This window comes from Pholcus phalangioides, unplaced genomic scaffold, assembly GCF_987345545.1.
Source record: "Pholcus phalangioides strain wild (caught in Gottingen) unplaced genomic scaffold, Ppha-v1.0 ptg000040l_1, whole genome shotgun sequence".
Classification (NCBI taxonomy): Eukaryota; Metazoa; Arthropoda; class Arachnida; order Araneae; family Pholcidae; genus Pholcus; species Pholcus phalangioides.
Genome location: NW_028301626.1, coordinates 1,017,222 through 1,035,728, shown reverse-complemented (window position 1 = coordinate 1,035,728; position 18,507 = coordinate 1,017,222). Strand labels below are relative to the sequence as shown.

At 39.3% G+C, this 18,507-nt stretch overlaps 1 protein-coding gene and 1 non-coding gene across 2 annotated transcripts in view; both read left to right on the top strand.

Moving 5' to 3' along the window:
- Nucleotides 1–294: 294 nt before the first annotated feature.
- Nucleotides 295–376, top strand: TRNAL-AAG (transfer RNA leucine (anticodon AAG)). The gene has a single exon. It is a non-coding gene; the product is annotated as a tRNA-Leu (tRNA).
- A 9,604-nt stretch (nucleotides 377–9,980) lies between these two features.
- LOC149065245 (uncharacterized) overlaps nucleotides 9,981–18,507 on the top strand; it is a 49,923-nt gene continuing 41,396 nt past the window's right edge. Inside the window, exon 1 of the mRNA XM_089254124.1 lies at nucleotides 9,981–10,549. Within this exon, the coding sequence (XP_089110250.1) occupies nucleotides 10,298–10,549 (252 nt within the window). The 5' untranslated portion in view covers nucleotides 9,981–10,297. The remainder of the gene's footprint in view (nucleotides 10,550–18,507) is intronic.

Genomic DNA, 18,507 nt, shown 5'->3' with positions numbered 1-18,507 from the left:
TTGGAGTTCGTTATAACGGGATTCGACTGTATTTCTTGCTAAAAATGTTTTAATGACATTTCAATACCAATATAATAACACAATTTCAGGTCTCTTAGTTTAAAAAATATGGTTTTTTTTAAGCTCGGCGCCTTATTTAGACACCAAAAGGTGCCAAACTAGAACGGTCATTTTTTGCCAACTGCGTTTCAAATTTAACTGAAAAGCATGAATTTTTTTTATTTTGCACTGTAGGTATCAATGATTTAGCATCAATTTTGTACTGTGAGAAACCAGTAATGAATAAGGCTTTGTGGTAGCGTGGCCGAGCGGTCTAAGACGCTGGTTTAAGGCACCAGTCTCTTCGGAGGCGTGGGTTCGAATCCCACCGCTGCCATTCGCTTTTTTTCATTAATTTTCGCAGTTTCCATGCTACTGTGGTTCAGCGGTTCTCAACAGGTGCTCCTTGTGGTCTCTCCCGGGGCTCCGCGGCAGCTCAAGGGAAATGAAAAAAAAAAAAACCAGTAAAATTAAAAAAATAATAATTATGCCGCTGTGGTGGTCGAGTGGTTATAGTGACGGACTCGCGATGCGAGGATCCGGGTTCGAACGCCACAGTGGTGGTCGGCTGAAGTTGGTTTTCTGTGGTTCCCAACTTCAAGGCGCAAATGCGAGCCGATCTCCCCGTTAAAAAGTCTCGCCACAGAGAGCAACAGTCCTACAACGGTAAATCATTCAATCATAACACTTCACTCATAGTTAGAAAAACTGGTGGCAGATGGCAGCACTACACATAACAAGCATTACAGAGAAACAAAAAACTTCACGTCAGGTTTCACTCCACGTACACGCACATTCCCGCATGTACCGATTCGTTGGGGGTTCCGCGGGGGGGGGGGCATGTGTGGTGTAGCAGTAGTAGGTAGGGCTCGGGGATCCATGATGTTCTTAAGTCAGCCACCTCGTTGGGCAATTTGCCTGTTGTGGCGTTGTATTTGTATTACACCATAAAACTTTGATAAAAATTCTTTTATAAACCTTGAAAAATTAACCAATAAACACATTTGTTCGAACTTAACTGTTCCACCTATTGGTTGCATTTTTCAAGTTTTATAAACGAACTTTTATAAAACTTTTATAGTGTAATCCCGGCCTAAGAAAATATAAACCTGTTTTTGTGGCATAACTTTGTAAATTTTTCATAATTTTCAGCTTTTTTTTTGCCAAAATTATCATGCAAATAAAATCAGACAGTAAAATGGATGCTACAAATCATTGATACCTACAGAGCAAAATAAAAAAAAATTGATGCTTTTCAGTGAAATTTGAAACGCAGTTGACAGGTCTTGTTCCAGTCTTTGGTGTCTAAATAAGGCGCCAAGCTTGTTGAAACATATTTTTTAAACTAAGAGACCTGAAATTGTGTTATTATATTGATATTGAAATGCCATTAAAACATTTTTAGCAAGAAATATACAGCAATAAGAAATTTTCATTTGAACATCCCTTGTCCCCCTTAAAAACTAAAGTTATTTCATATTCTAATTGCGACCAAAATCCTACGGTTTGTTGTCGAATGCGAAAGGAGTAGACCAGGGGAAGGGGGTCTTTAACGCAGGGCCCGTGGGTCACATTCAGCCCGGAGTTTTTTGTCGTGGCCCACCGATCATTTTCAGAGAATGGTTGAAGGCAATGAAAACGATCATTTCTAGAATTGATGGAAGAAATAAAGATTACCGTCAACGGGCTTCAAAATGTATTTTCCTATCCATTTACGGTCACTCCCCCCCCCCCCCCCGCTAGCGGATACGTTTTTTTTTCGGTTCCAAGGGTGTCCGCTTTCAGAGGTTCTGTTTTACATGGAAATGTGATTTGTATTTGTGACGTCGAATGGTGCGATGATGTCGGATAGAGATCGATTTCTATAAATCGGGGCTTCTTTCTATATTAACCCATGGGTCCAGACTTGGGTCGCAAGGGCTTCTGAGATGGATCATGCATATCCACTTAGAGCCAGGGAATCTTGGGGTATGGGGCACGATTCCCAATTGATTCACCGTAGCTTTCGATATAGGCTGTACAAATTCACTTGCAGCCTGGATTCTTCAGCAACTGATTCACCGTAGCTTTCGATATAGGCTGTACAAATTCACTTGCAGCCTGGATCACGACCCACAACAATTGATTCGCAGCGGCTTCGAGGCATGCCCCCCCCCCCAGTGTCAAAGATGAAGTTGACTTATCTAATGTATATATGCATATATGAATTGACATCATCATCGTGCCCCCCCCCCCACAGACTTCCAAGTCTATCTCCGCCTATGCTTTCGAGGCAGGGCCGTCTTAAGTGCATCATGGGCCCCCGGGCCAGATGACTTTTCTGAGGCCTTACCAGTCGAATTCTTGAAAATCTCAACCAGATCGATTTTTGTGAGGCCCCCTTTTCTCTTGAGGCCCCCGGGCCGTGCCCGGGTGGGCCCATGCCTTAAGACGACGGCACTGCTTCGAGGTTGATCGTACAAATCCGCTTACAGCAAGGGATTTGTGGCGTCATCTCTCGCCCGCTTCGCGCACCTCCTGACGCGTGGGTGGTAGAGGCGAAAAATGGGGACAAGTCGAACTGTTTCCCTTGCGTGACTACTTCTTTCTCAGTGTAATATAGTTTCCTCCTTTTTCATGATATTTAATTAATCTTGTTAACCAGTGTAAATAGTTTTCTAAAATTAAACGATCTTAAATTATCAACCGTTTCTTCAATTGGAGTCAGAACATCCACCATCCACAATGAGTGCAATCCTATTACAGATTCTTTAGCCTCGAGCTATATATATGGGTCACGACTCGAACTTGATTTGCAGGGGGAAGGGGTTTCGACAAGGGTCAGACAAATCCACTTACAGCTAGGTATTCCTGATCTATGGCCCAAACGTGATTCGCCAGAGCTTCCAAGATACTTAAAATCCTGTTATAAATGCACTTATTGTATCACTGGTGTCACTGTCCCGTGGGTCGCGAAGCTTTTTTTTTATATTTTGGGTTGCAGCTGAATAAAGGTTGATAACCTCTGGTACGTAATATTTAAGCATTTTTAGAAAAAAAGTCATAAAATTTCAACATTGCAACGATCTGGTTCATCATGAAAATCCATCGCGAAGATCAAAAATGGTCAAAATGATCGGTTTGGTGCTTCATTCAATTCCTTGGTCCTTCATTAAGGCATCAAACACTGTGTGAGTATTCATATTTTCCGAATTTCTTATTCTTTTTGCCTCACTTCCGCATTTTAATGCTGAATTGATTCGGTGTTCATGTGGGTGAAAATGTGGAAAAATTCAGTGATCCAGGTTTTGAGAATGCAATCCTCCACACACATGATAGTGCATGAAAGATCTCTGATAACAATAAAGAATACTTTCAATATTAGATGAGAAGATTCGAAATAATTTTTCCACATTCACTCCGGTGGGTCCCTTGCCCAATTCATGGTTGCTGAATCTGCTGCACCCCAGAATAGTTTGGTAGATGTTTTCCAAAAAAAAAACAAAAAAAAACCACATTTCAAAGCATAAACAGGCATACAAATCTAGCTCACCGCGACAACGCCCCTGACAAAGGTTGGCGACGCACTTTTTCGAAACACTGCCATAGGATATAAATAGCGTATGCAAGCAGCACCTTCTAGAGATAGAAGACCTCCTCACGGGGTTACATAAACGTCATTCAGACTACCTAGCAAGTTTGCCACATTTTGAAACACAGCATCCTATTTCGTTTCTTAGCGTAGAATCTTCCTGATTGGCTCACAAATACCCGATAGTGATTGGATGTGGGGCATAGAAATCACCAATTCTGAGCCCGATCATTTCTTTTCCTCACAACGATAATACTGTCACGAGAAGGGATTTTTTTCCCCTGAACATTCTGAGGGAAAATGGACTACTTACTAACGTCACGAGCAGACTGCGGAGGCCTTCTATCTCTAGCAGGTGCTGATGCAAGCCGATCGTTCATTCGAAAAAATCTCTCCGCAGAGAATAGGCAAACTGGACCTTCAACACGATATTTACATATCACGATATATTCAGGCATCCACCATTTTTACTTCAAAACACAGAAGGCAGCACCACCAGAACACGATATATGCATAACCGACAACATAAATGCATTAGGGCCACACGCATACTCTGAAAATGAATTCCGGCATGTACCAATTCGTTAGAAATTCCACAGAGGAATAGGTAGTATGAGGATCATGCATGGGCAGCTATTGGGCCGTGCGGCACCGCTCCAGGAGGGTCGCCAAATCCGGTCCCGCAAGGGTTGAGATTTTTTTCTCGAGCTTCCTCTTGTTGCCTGTACGGTTAAGTAACAGCACAATCGACGCCGCTTATTAGAATCACGGATAATGTTTTCATTCGGGTTAATGTTATCACTTTCACAAAGTACGGAACTGACAAATATCATAACTTGAGAAAAATTCGTTTTAACTTATCAGGAGACTTTGGTTTATGGTATCATTTTTTTCGTCAAAAGTTTTTCCTCGTTTTGCATACACTGGTGTAAGAAATTAAGAGAATTTGCAGACTTGGTCGATTATCTCTAGAACTACTGTACCGATTTTAATGAAATTTGAGATGTACATACATTGATACAATAAAAAACAAATAACCATTCAATAATTGTAATACACTCGAATGATCATGCGTAACAGTCGTTGGAGTCGGAAGGTATGAAACAGTGGTTGCAGAATAAACAAAAAAATGGGTTAATAGGGGGTATGGTCCCCTCTTACAGATATACAAAGGTCTCGCAACGTGATTTCATACTTGAAATAAGGCAGTTTATCATTTCCTGTGACAATTGGTCCCACTCGTTCAGCAACGCTGTTTTCATTCCCTGGATGGTTCCCGAGGGGGGGGGGGGGTTGCGAGTAGCAATTGCCCTCCTCAGAGCGTCCCAGACATGCTCTTTGGGGTTAAGGTCTGGAGATCTGGCTGGCCAATCAATCCGGCGAATATCCTCACTCTCTAGAAAATCGTCGAGCAGAAGAGCTCTATGTGGCCTCGCGTTATCGTCCATTAAAATGAACTCAGGGCCAAGTGCACCCCTGAAAAGGCGACCCAAGACCTCATCCCTATACCTCACATCAGTCACAGTGCCTCTTTCAAAGACATGGAGAGGTGTGCGGTCATCCAACATGATGCCTGCCCAGACCATTAAACCTCCTCCGCCATAATGGTCAATTTCGCGGACATTGGAGGGTAGGTAGCGGGTCTCTGGTTCTCTCCATATGAACGTACGGCGAGAATCGGTGCTTAGGCTGAACCGGGACTCATCAGTGAAGAGAACGGTCGCCCATTGATCCATACTCCAATCTCTATGCTCTCTGCACCATGATAAACGGATTCTCCTGTCCGTAGAAGTGAGCGGGACGCAAACAGCAGGTCTTGCAAACAACCCTCTCTCATGAAGTCTTTTGGAAACAGTCACCCTTGATACACGGGTTCCTGTGGCTGCATACAAGTCACGAGAGAGCTGAGAAGCTTTAGCACTCCTGTTACGCCTCGCTATAATCGACAAATGGCGATCTTCTCTGGCCGTCGTGGCTCTTGGACGACCTTGCCCAGGCTTTCTCTCGATGGATCCGGTATCCTGGAACTGTTTCCATAAGTTACACACGACGCTGGGCGTTAAATTGAATTCTCTACAAATCTGGACTTGAGATTGGCCCGCTTCTAGCCTCCCCACAATTCGCCACCTCATTCCATCATCTAAACGTTGGTGGTTACTCATTTTTACTGTTACAATTTGAAATTAACCGATTGCTGCAACATAACACCAAGAAATTCGCCGAGGTGTGCTAGCGAACGAAATGCGTCTTAACTTACGCGCGCTTCTAAAGCCTGTTTCTCTACTGGCTCCGCCTACACACACGTGTACGCTTACGTATTTGACGTACAAGATTTGCATTTTTGTCTAGAAGCAGTGGTTTTACATTCAGTTCAGTTCTTTTCAGGAAATTCGATAAAATATGCAAATTCTCTTAATTTATTTCACCAGTGTATTTTGAAGCTAAGTTTGAACCACTCATTTCCGCCCATAAATTATCGTTACCAATCTGCAAGAGGTCAGAAAGCTCCCTTATTGGAAATTTTAATGGAAATTTAAATTAAATTGGAAAATTTTTTTTACTCAGTTCACAATGTCACGATCGGGCCCTTTAATAACCCCCTATAATCCATATACTTATAGCGCTGCTTTTGCAATAGCTTTCCTACAATGAACGGGGCCGCTTTTTCTTGACGCGGGGACCAGTGCCAAAATAATAGAAGGGCCACTTGGCAGATTTTTTAGATAGATAGATGGCTTTTTCTCAGCCCAAGATATCAAGGATACAGTTATTTTCCGGATATTATGCTGAGATGAGAACTCGGAAAGAAATGTCACCACGTCTCTGCCGGGACTCGAATCTAGGCCCTCTTGCATACCGAGCAAGCATGCTACCATCTACACCACTGGAGACTTGTCCCTGACTTTCATATTTCACGCAAGACGGCCTGGGTTCGAGTCCCGGTGGAGACGACCTTTCTGAGTTCACCGCAGCATAATATCCGGAAAATAACTGTTTCCTTGATATCTTGGGCTGAGAAAAAGTCATCTATCTCTATTTAGACCGTCCCACCCGGAAGCCATTTCCTGAAGTTGAGGCTACTACTCTAATTCAGTGCCTCACGCCACAGTGCGTGAAATAAGGAAGGCAGGATCATGTCTCCAGTGGTGTAGATGGTAGCATGCTTGCCCGGTATGCAAGAGGGCCTGGGTTCGAGTGCCGGCGGAGACGTGATGGCTTTTCTTTCCGAGTTCACCTCAGCATAATATCTGGAAAATAACTGTTTCCTTGAGCTCCAGAATTGTTTCCTTCTAGATGAAAATTCAGAAATATTTCTAGAATTGTTTCCCAAAGTGGGGCAACTTCATTTTTGAGGGGGGGGGGCAATTTGAGAATGAATTTTTCTGTTAAGGCTTATATAGAACTTTTCAGAATTCCCCGATTTTTATACGAGTTAAACTTTATTGTAAGCAGTTTCTTGATGACTTCATTCTTTTATTTTTTTTGGTTTCAGTGCTTTCTATGGAGGGGAGGTTTGATCAGGGGCTCTATACGTTTCGTGTTTCACGGACAATTTTCGCCAGCAAGATGAAGTTCACGCCCCTCCCCGCCCCGTGCAAAAAGAATGAAGAAAAATGAAGGAGGCTGACCCGTTTACAAAATAACATTATGTACGTAGCACTGAAAAAACAATGAGTTACTTAAGCAGTATCCATACTTTTCTGGCTGTTATGCTGAGTTGGAGTCTTTTTATAAGCACACGTTTCGTCCACTACTGTGGTGGACATCATCGTGTAGATGACGGTAAAGCAAGTAGACGGAACAAAACCTCCTCGGAAGACCGAAATCTATGGGTGATTCGGCTGGAGACGCCGTCAAATCTATATCTTCGTTGTGACGTGGAACAAGTGACGTAAACGGTTATCGGTGGATGGCATCGATAATCGACGGTTTTCCAAGGACGTCGTTTCGTCCCCCTTGCTTGCCATCGCCTGCAACAGTGATGTATGATGTCCATCGCAGAAAGGCATGAAACGTCTGCTGATGAAAAGCCTCGAACACGGCATGAAAAGTACAGATATTCTTATAAGTATGCCAGATATTGCGGAAATTCAGAATTTATGAAAGAAATAATTTCAGAATTTGTTTCCTTCTAGATGAAAATGCAGAATTTCGGAATCATTTCTTTCGAGTTAAAAACTAGGTTTGACGTCGCTGGCCACATCGGGTGGCTCCGAGGGACACATTTGGTCCGCGGAGCATGGCTTCAACACGTATGGTTAAAAGGGTGGAATACGCACCCGCTCTAGTCTTGTGCACCCCGGGGCACCAAACCCTCCCGCTCCCCCGAAAGTTGCGACCCTGCGTGAACACTCTAGTGCACGTGAGGTTTACATTGGCACCTGAAAATGACTATCAAACTATTATTTCCTGGTCATAAAAAAAATACATTCGACAAAAAATTTGGACGATAGCACTTACTGCCCAGTGAAAAAATGTCCCCAGGTTGGAGGGGCTTTTAGGGCTAGAGAATTGATTATCTACCCAAGGCCACCACTAGATATTTCTTCAGCAGGGCAAGCATGAATTTTGCCTCCCTCGTGTAATCTATATATATATATATAATTGATTTTTGCACATGTGTGCGTGTGTGTGCGTGCGTGTTCTCAATACAAATCTACAATTCTAGATCGATCGCCGCCAAATTTTGCACATACAGTCGAATCCCGTTATAACGAACACCAAGAGACCGGAGAAATCACTTCGTTAAAAAGAAATTTCGTTATAAAGGAATTCCAGGTTACGTAGCATTGTTCCTATGTAAACTTATTTGGGGGATTGGAAAAGTGTTCGTTAAAACGAGATTTTCGCTATAACGGTATTCGTTAAAACGGGATTCAACTGTATACCAAACAGGGGCTCGAATTGAACGATAGGCTACTCTAAAAGTTCGTCATAGCAGGGCAAATGCCCGAAACGGGCGAAAAACTGTCTGGCAACAATGGTTTCTGGGCCTCAACAATCACTCTCGTAATGTTTACTTTGGTTACTATGGTTCCCTAGCAATGCGTGCATATGCCTTTATAATGGTTTGTCACTTTTCCAATCCTCTCGGTAATTGAAGAAAACCCGAGCAGTGCCGGGTATTATAACTAGTTTTGAATCATTTTAAAAGGATTTATGACCCTCTCTAGTCCAGCGCCCGGGGCACCAGATCCACTTGCACCGTTCTCTTGGAGGGGGGGGGGAGAGAGGTTCGATGTCTGAAATTTAGAGGTCTTAGAATTGCAAGCTATTGCTTTGTTAAGATGCAATCAAAGTTACTGTATTTTTATCCCGTTTTGCCGCAACCTTTGCACCTGCCAAAGTCCTTCCCTGACTGAAATATGAAGTCAACTCAAGCTACGCTTTTTGCTACAATGGGCCATAACTAAAGTGCTGTGTGCTTTATTGGTTTTGCAACATTTTTGTTTTTAAATCAAATGCTAAATCTCAGGAGACCACTCATTGATCACTTTTAACGCTATTTCTGTTCTTTTACTGTGTGCACGTGTAAGTACTTAATTTCTCTCTTCAGAGCAACTACTAGTAACTAGAAATTCCCATATATATAGAAAAAAACCATGTACAATAGAATATATTTGCATGAGAATTTGTTTTGTAAATGAATATGCACTCAGAAATAAAACATACGCATCGAAAAAATATGTCCATTCTTTTGAGCGGTATTTAATTTTTTACGCATATTTTCTTGGTTTTAGAGGAAAAATTCTAGAACTTTCAACAGTTTTTTTGTTTGAGAGATTTTCCTGCACATATTTGCGTGTTTTTAGAGCATATTTTGGCAATTTTTAATGCATATTTTCGTTTTTTAGAGCATATTTTGGCATTGTTTAATGCATATTTGCGGATTTTTAGAGCATTTTTTAATGCGTTTAATCCGGGCTGTACTCAATTATACTTACAACCGGGATTTTTTTTTGCATTTGGTTACTACTAATCTGTTATTGTTATCAGAACCCCCTCGAGTCCCGATGCGATCGCATTAAGCGGCGTGCACTGAAGTAGCTCAATTCGTGATTTTCTTCCAATTTATCAGAAATTTCTTTAAATGATAAAAAAAAACTCATCACACACACATGAAAAATTTTCCAGCTATTTTCAAGGTCTTCGAGCCACTAACCAGTCCCAAGTCACCTAGCACGTGCAGGTAGAAAGTATAAAAAAAAAAGAAGTTGGCATCCACCCACGTACACACTGATAGGCCCTCCCTATTCCGAAAGTGGCAGCACCCATCACACACGCACAAGTACAATCCACACGCACTCCCTTCTACTACTCCCAACACCTTTTTAACGATATCGATCCATAGGAAAAGATTTCGCCCGAGTATTCATCCCAGCTGAGAAGGCTGAAAAGCCCTCCGAATTCGGTGTCGGGAGAACCACGGGAACCGACCGTAATCACACCCGGTCTCAGTTCATGCGCGTGACTGCCCTATTCACGTAGTCACCATAATATCTCTCGCTTTCTGTGATATACATATATATATATGAACCGTGTACAAAAACACGCATACAATGATGGGCGAAATTACAATAGTGTTCACAGCTACACCCACTAAGAATTTCGATACTAAAAAATAGGTAAAAAATATCTCGAGTTTTTTCGCGGTTTTCGTTGCTGCTTTTTTTATTTCTGTTGTCCATGTTCAGCTTAATGACGGTAGTGCTGCCACAACAATCCGGGAACGGTGCGAGTTCCAAGTCAGGAGCAGCAGCAGCAGCAGCAGCAACAACAACAACAAGCCAAGGCAGCAGCAGCAACAGCAGGTTGGCCAACATCGCCGCTGTTGCAGCAGCAGAGCCAAGAGACGCTGCCGTTCCCGGGGTTGTCGAGAAAGCCGCTTCTTCCGCGGCGCTGGGTGTTGGTCAGAGCAGCAGCAAGCGTAAAACTGAGGTGAGTGTCTCTCTTTCATTATGTGTGCTCAGCTAATTGATTAATTAATTGTCTAAATCAAAGGCGTGGTGGAAATTGGTACTCTTAAGTAGACCGGAACGGGTTCGAATCGTTTCTAAAATACCGAATCTCGTTTCGTGGGTATTTAGAGGTGTGGCCGATCGGTCTTGACACTTACCTTGCTCGTATCGTAGCCAGGGCAATGGCCTTCTGTCTAAAGCGTTCCCTGTTCGTTTTATTACAGAATGTTCGCTGAAAAAACGTTGTTCTTAGAAGACTAGAGTCTTACTCAATGGCCAGTAACAATTACTCAATTGTTACTTGGAGTATTATCTGAAAGGACGATTATTATCATGTTTAAAAAAATTATAAATGCTTAATGGGTCTCACTACCATGGCCCCAACATCCTGGAGTAGGGCCCTAGGCTGGAATCTTTTGCGGACCCCCCCGACCAGGCTTTCACGGGGCCCCCCTTATGATGAACTTATAGCGTGAAAAAACAAAAATAACGAAAATCGTCCCGGGTTTCAGGGATGGAGCCTTGCCAGCCTACTACCCTTTAATACCCTTAAAGTGTAATTTTCAAAAATGACTCTAAAACATATTTCATTCGATTGCAAAGAGAATGGTTGAAACTTCGTGTCAATCGGTTAATTTGTTCTTTCATAACAACAGAAAGTAGTAATGAATTATAGTGTATAAATAATGAATACAAGAAAAAATTTGAACTTGATTTTCTTAGGACGGGATTACACTATAAAAGTTTGATAAAACATCTTGTACAAAACTTGTGTGTGTGAAAAAAAACAAAAACAACCAATATGCCTATCGGTTACATTCGCTCGAATGTAACCAATACGCTGATTGGTTGCATAAATTTAAATTTCATAAAAGAATTTTTTTTATAAAACTTTTATAGTATAATCCGGTCTAAGATTACAGTTTTTGAGCTCATCCGTAAGATTTAGGAAAAAAAAAAACTATTGCCCCAAAAATTCAGAAATTTTGCAGAAATGTTTACTCGACACGTGTTAGTAAATTAGACCTGGAACTTAGGTATTTGACTGCGTAGAATTTTATGAATTTTTAAAGTTTGAAGAAAAATATATAAAAAAATTTCATAAATCTAAATTCAACATTTTTTTCATACAAATACTTCCCATCTGTCAATTGCTAAATCCGAGGTCCATTTTGCTAAAACATGTCGAATAAACATTTCTGCGAAATTTCAGAATTTTTGGGGCATCAGTTTTCAATCTGACGGATGAGAGCTCAAATACTACAGCCTGAGAAAATCGTGTACACACAAAGCGTTTCTTCTTTTATTCATTATTTAACACTATAACTCATTATTTCTGTCTTTTATTATGAAGGAACGAATCAACCGATTGATACCACATTTTAACTATTTTATTTGCAATCGAATGAAACATATTTTGAAGTCATTTTTGGAAATTCCACATTAAGGGTAATTAGACCCCTTAAGCGTTTCCAAACATGATAATAGCCGTCCTTTCAGATAATAACTCCACTAATTTTTACTCTAGTCTATGGCCGGGATTACACTATAAAAGTTTTGTAAAAGTGCTTGAATAAAACTTGAAAAATACAAATACAACGAATAAGCTGATGGGTTACATTCGAGCAAATGCAACCGATCAGTTTATTAGTTGTATTTTTCAAGTTTTATAAAAGCACTTTTACAAAACTTTCATAGTGTGATCCCGTCCTAAGAAGAACGTTTTTTCAGAGAGCATTCTGTAATAAAAAGACAGGGAAGGCTTTAGACAGAAGGCCATTGTCCTGGCTACGATACGAGCAAGGTAAGGGTCAAGACCGATCGGCCACACCTCTAAATACCCTCCAAAACGGGCCAGATTCGGTGTTTTAGAAACGATTAAAGCCCGTTCCAGTCTACTTATTGAGAGTGCAAAAACCTATTATAACTCATTATTTATTTCCCTTACTATGAAAGAACGAATTAACCGATTGACACGAAATTTTTACTATTTTATTTGCAATTGAATTTGTCAATTTTGAAAATTTGACTTTAAGGGTTGTGAGACCGGTTTAATAATTACGGTCTGGAGTGATGATCGAAATACCGTCGTCAAGACAATTACCCAAAAAATAAGCATTGCTTCAACCAACCTTTTTGATGTCGTGGACCCAATGGTGCAGGTTAATGAATGCTCTGTAGACCCCCGTCCCCTTTATTTTGAGCTGTTTAAAAGTGTGTGGTTTATATTATTGAAGCAAGTAAATAGGGGGGGACAAATATGGTTTACGGAAAATTCACCGACAGCAATTCAACTGCCAGGAAAATTCACCGATCAACTATTCATCAACGGAAAATTCACTGACTAACAATTCATCGACAACATTTCGGGACGAGTCAGTGAGCTAGTAAGTGTGCGAGTGAGTGAGTCAGTAATTGATACAGTGGTTAGCGGAGAGTGACAGAGCGGTTAGTTTTGGTGAGTGAGCGAATGACAGAGTGAACTACCAGGTGATTGAGTGTGTAACAGAGTGAGCAACTTAGTGAGTTGATGATAGAATGAGTGACCTGGTGAGTGAATGACAAAATGACCGTCCTAGTGAGTTAAAGAGTGACCTAGGAAGTAAGTGAACGATCTACTGAGTGAGTGAGTGATAGAATGAGCGACCTATAGTGAGTAATAGAATGAGCGACCTATAGTGAGTAATAGAATGAGCGACCTATAGTGAGTAATTGAATGAGCGACCTATAGTGAGTAATAGAATGAGCAACCTAGTGATTGACCGAGTGACCTGGTGAGTGAGCGTGAGCGAGCAAGTTTTAGTGACAGGTCGTCACTCATTCACTCACTCACACTCTTATTCATTGACTCGCTCGTTCACTTGCTCACTCGATAATTTATTCACCAGTTCATTCACTCGCTCAATCACTCGTTGTTCATTCACTCACTCAATCACTCGTTATTCATTCACTCGCTCTATCACTCGTTATTCATTCACTCGCTCTATCACTCGTTATTCATTCACTCGCTCAATCACTCGTTCATTTGTCCACTCAATCATTCATTCACTCATGTCGAATTGAGGTCGGTGAATTTCCCCAGCGATGAATTTTCCATTCGGTGAATTGTTGGTAGGAGAATGTTTCCTAAAAAGCACTCGTAAAAATGTAATATAATGAGTATTAAGTGTCTGAGAGAAAATGTTTTTTTTCAGCCGCCATTGTTGAAAAAAGCCAAAATTTATGCAATGTAATTTTTTACCCCTGACCCCTGTTAAACTGTATTTTTTTCTCACCTTTTCTTGAAGCAGTTTAATCTTTGTTTAAAAATTATCATCTCCTAATAGAACAAAAACCGTCAACAAATATTGTTAAGGGAAGCATCTTAAAGAAATGATTGTTATCCAAAATCAATGGAAATTATCAAATTAACTGAAAATTGCATAATTGAATATTTCTATCGATACATAAGTACAAAATTATAAAACCATTCTTACATGTTCCCAATAAGAATAAATTTTTTTCGAGTTTCTGAATTGTGAGAGATACTGAAGGCATCTAAAAAATTACTGTTGTCAAAAATATTGTCCCCAATAGAAACGAAACTGTATTGTTACGGCAATAATAACCAGAATTCGTTGCTTGAAACTATTCTCATTAACTACTATGGATACAATTAAAAAAAGGGGGTGCTATATGACCGAAAGGACGGATTGTTAAAACCAGTTTTCAAAATAATCTCTGTTGCATTGCTGATAGCGTTTTTTGACGGAATTTGTATGGCATTATTGATAGCTTTTTTTTTTAAAAAAAATTTGTATGTTATTGTTAATAGCGGTTTCTAGAAGAATTTGTGCTGATTGTTGCTAGCAGTTTCTAGAAGAATTTGGGTTGAAAGTTTTTAGACAAATTGGTGTTTCATTGTTTAAGAGCAGTTTCCGGACAAATTGGTGATGCTTTGTTGATATCATTTTTTTTAAAAAGTAGTTGTTGCATTGTTGGCAGCAGTTTCAAACGGAATCGCCATTGCATTGCAGATAGCAGGTTTCACAAAAAATATTCGTTGTATTGTTTAGAGCAGTTCTTACAAGTTTTTGTGCGTTGTTGATGGCAATTTCTGCAAGAACTTGTGTTCATTGTTGATATAAGTTTTTAGAATAATAAGTTGTTGCATTGTTGTTAGCGGTGTCTGATAGAATGCTCTCGTTGCATTGCTTAGAACTATTTATAAAGAATAGTTGCTACTCGTGGTTTAGCTGCAATAACGAAGAATCGAGATACTGTTGTGCGAGAAAAGCCAAGAAGGGGGGGTTAGCGGCTCTTCTGGCGCCCACAATCATGCCGCGTTCAAAGTCACTCAAATCTCTTGTTTTCCCTATGAAGGCAAATTGCAAATTGCAACGTTAACTGGTGCTTCTGACCAGGAGAAAGCTTTTTACCAGCAAACTATGATTTATTACGTCGGCGCACGTGCTGCACGGACGAGTCGAAGTTTGAGTGAGGGATGTCCTAATTTTTTTGCCATTGAGTGTATATCAACTGTATTACATTAGCTTCATATGACGAGAGAAAAAGAAAGTGAAATTTGAGAGTTAAAAAATATAAAAAAATAATTAAATAAACATAGTTTTTTTTCTGCCAAATTTTGGAGGAAAAAAAGTAAACTACGGTTTGAGAGTTGGGTTGCCATAACTAACGCGGACATAATTATCAAACAATGAAAAAAAATGCGCCAAATTGACGATGATCCCGAATAATGTCTTTTGTTATCGGTCTTTGGCTAGGGATCACCGGGATTCAACTTCGCGAACTGGCCGGGTTAATATTTAACGAAGTTAGCCAATTCACGAAGTGCCCGGCCCCGTCGCGAATTGGACAATTCCGGGCTTTGGAAGTAATGTATATACAAATTATATTTTTACGTGAAGTTGTTTTTAGTGCAATATAATCTGATTCGCAAAGAAAACAACTTATAAAGAAAAAAAAAATTCACATAAAACAGGATTTTTAAATTTCCGTTTATATGAAATTTTCTCTGAAATTTTTCTTGAAAAAAATAGAGCATCAATTTCAAAGCTTTGTAAAAAAATATACAAAAATTCATATAAAAATGTACAAAAATTCATATAAAAATATACAAAAATTCATATAAAAATATACAAAAATTCATATAAAAATATACAAAAATTCATATAAAAATATACAAAATTATTACTGATTTTATTAATTTAATAATTAAAAATATTGCTTTTTGATAACCTCGGGTTTTGTATAGCAACCTCCTATTCATAACATTTAAAAGTAATTTAGTGCTTTACAGTGTAACTACAATAAGATGATTGCTACATTGTTGAAAGTATTTTTCTGAAGGAAAAAAAGTTTACGCATTGTTTAGGTAATGCTTAGATCTTGAAAAAGGATGATGATTTTTAAGCTGGGAACAGCTTTAAAAAGAATGATTGTTGTATTGTTTAGAGACATTGAAATACTTTTTGAAAGGTTTTTAAGGATCCTTATATTGCTGGGAATATTTTATAAAGCAATGTCAGTCGTTGCTGAGAATTGTTTCGAAAGAACGGCTGCATTATTGTTGAGAGTAATAGTATTTGCAGTAATGACTGTACCATTGTTGAGAGTAATAGTATTTGCAGTAATGACTGTACCATTGTTGAGAGTAATAGTATTTGCAGTAATGACTGTACCATTGTTGAGAGTAATAGTATTTGCAGTAATGACTGTACCATTGTTGAGAGTGATATTTGCAGTAATATCATAAAATAATGGCTGTCGAAAAAAGTTCTAAAAGAACGGCTTTACTGTTGTTGAGAGTAGTTTCTGCAAGAAAAGAATAGTTGTATCACATTTGGGAGTAGCTTATGAAATAGTGGCTGTATCATTGCTGAGAGTAGCTTATGAAATAGTGGCTGTATCATTGCTGAGAGTAGCTTATGAAATAATGGCTGTCGAGAGTAGTTCCGGAAGAATGGCTACACTATTCTTACGAGTAGTTTCTGAAAAGAAAAGAATGGTGTATCACATTTGAGAGTAGTTTCTGAAATAATAGCTGTATCATTGGTGAGAGTAGCTTATGAAATAATGGCTGTCGCGAATAGTTCAGAAAGAATGGTTATACTATTCTTGGGAGTAGTTTCTGAAAGAATAGCTGCCTCATCATTTGGAGTAGTTTTCGAAATAATGGCTGTCAAGAAATAGTTCCGAAAGAACGGCTACACTATTGTTGAGAGTAGTTTCTGTAAGAAAAGAATAGCTATATCACATTTTTTGACAAGTGCATGGTCGCTCATTTCGGTTTGAACAACTCACGTTTCTCTTACGACTTGAATGGTGTCACTATCCCGGATGCAACTAAGGTCACCGATTTGGGAATTCTCATTGACGAGCGGCTTAGGTTTTCTGAACATTGTCCAGCGGTACAAACTTGAAAAAAAAAAAAAGTGTAGCAGAATGTGAAGAAATGTGTTGCAATTAAAAGAAATGTAAAGGTGGTACGGCTAAATTCCATTTTTAATTGGATGGCTGTATTTTTGAAGTATATGGCATCCATATTTGTTATGAGTATTTTTTTCTCAGCCACCTCGTTGGGCATTTTGCCTGTTGTGGCCTTGTATTTATACTTTCGGGAGTAATTTCTGAAATAATGGTCGGAACATTGTTGAGAGTAGTTTCTGAAACAATGGCTATATCACTGGTGAGAGGCGTTTTAGAAATATAATAGCTGTAACATTGTTGAGAGTACTGTCCGAAAACAAAAGTGATTGCATTTCACAAAGGAGTTACCGTTTCATTGTTGACTAAACATGACTGAAACAGTAGTTATAGCCACACCTAACCTTTCTTTATACCAAAGTCCTTCCTAGAAGCGGCACGTGGCTATTTCACTAATTAATGTCTATAAATACCTGTTCTAATATTAGAATGGCTAGAAGAGAAAATCTGAAATGGCAACGGGGCGAATGAATATTCAATCACGAACTTCAATCTTTACGCAAAAGCTGAGGAAATGAGGCTATAAATAATTGTAATTAATTAATTAATCAATCACAGGAAATCAATGATTTTATCTCATTAACCGAATCAATTCCTAATTAATCCGAAATACAGGGATGTAGACATGGCAAGTGACGTCACTGGTAAGCAATGTTGGTATCTCATATGCATTGATACGAATATTTCACTAACGAAAAATCCGAATTTCGACAAAAAATATTTCTATACGGAAATTTCGCATTTACAAAAATAAAAAAATAAAAAATTTCAATTTAAGAATTTTGCATCCATCCGCAAAAAAAATTGTATTCATCCGCAATAACATTTCTCAAATCAAAAATTTGTCATTCATCCGCTAAAATATTTTTCGAATAATTCAGTTTGAAATCATTCACAAAAATTGCATTTATCCGCAAAAATATTTTTGCAACTAAAAAGTTTTGCATTCATTCAAAAAAAATTTCAAAACAAAATTTTGCGTTCATTGATGAAAAATAGTATTCATCTGCAAAAAATTGCATTCATCCGCAAAAAAATTGCATTCATCCGCAAAAAATTGCATTCATCCGCAAAAGTACTTTCCAAATTCATTCATTCAGATTCATTCTCAAAAACTAACTACATACCAACTACGCAATTTTTTTTATACATGTAGTTTAATTCATCATCATCATCACCAACCATTTTCAATCCACTGCTGGATGAAGGTCTCCTCTAAATTTTTCCATTCTGCTCTGTCTGATGCTTTAGCCATCCAGTTGAGTCCTGCCACTTTCCTGATCTCGTCAATCCATCTTGCGTGGGGACGCCTTCTCGGACGTTTAACACCACGGGGGTACCACTCTAGAATACTTGTGATCCATCTGTTGTCCTGTCTTCTTCCAGCCCATTTCCATTTCAAACGTTTGATTCTTCCCATGATATCATATACCTTTGTGGTGTGGTTCCTTA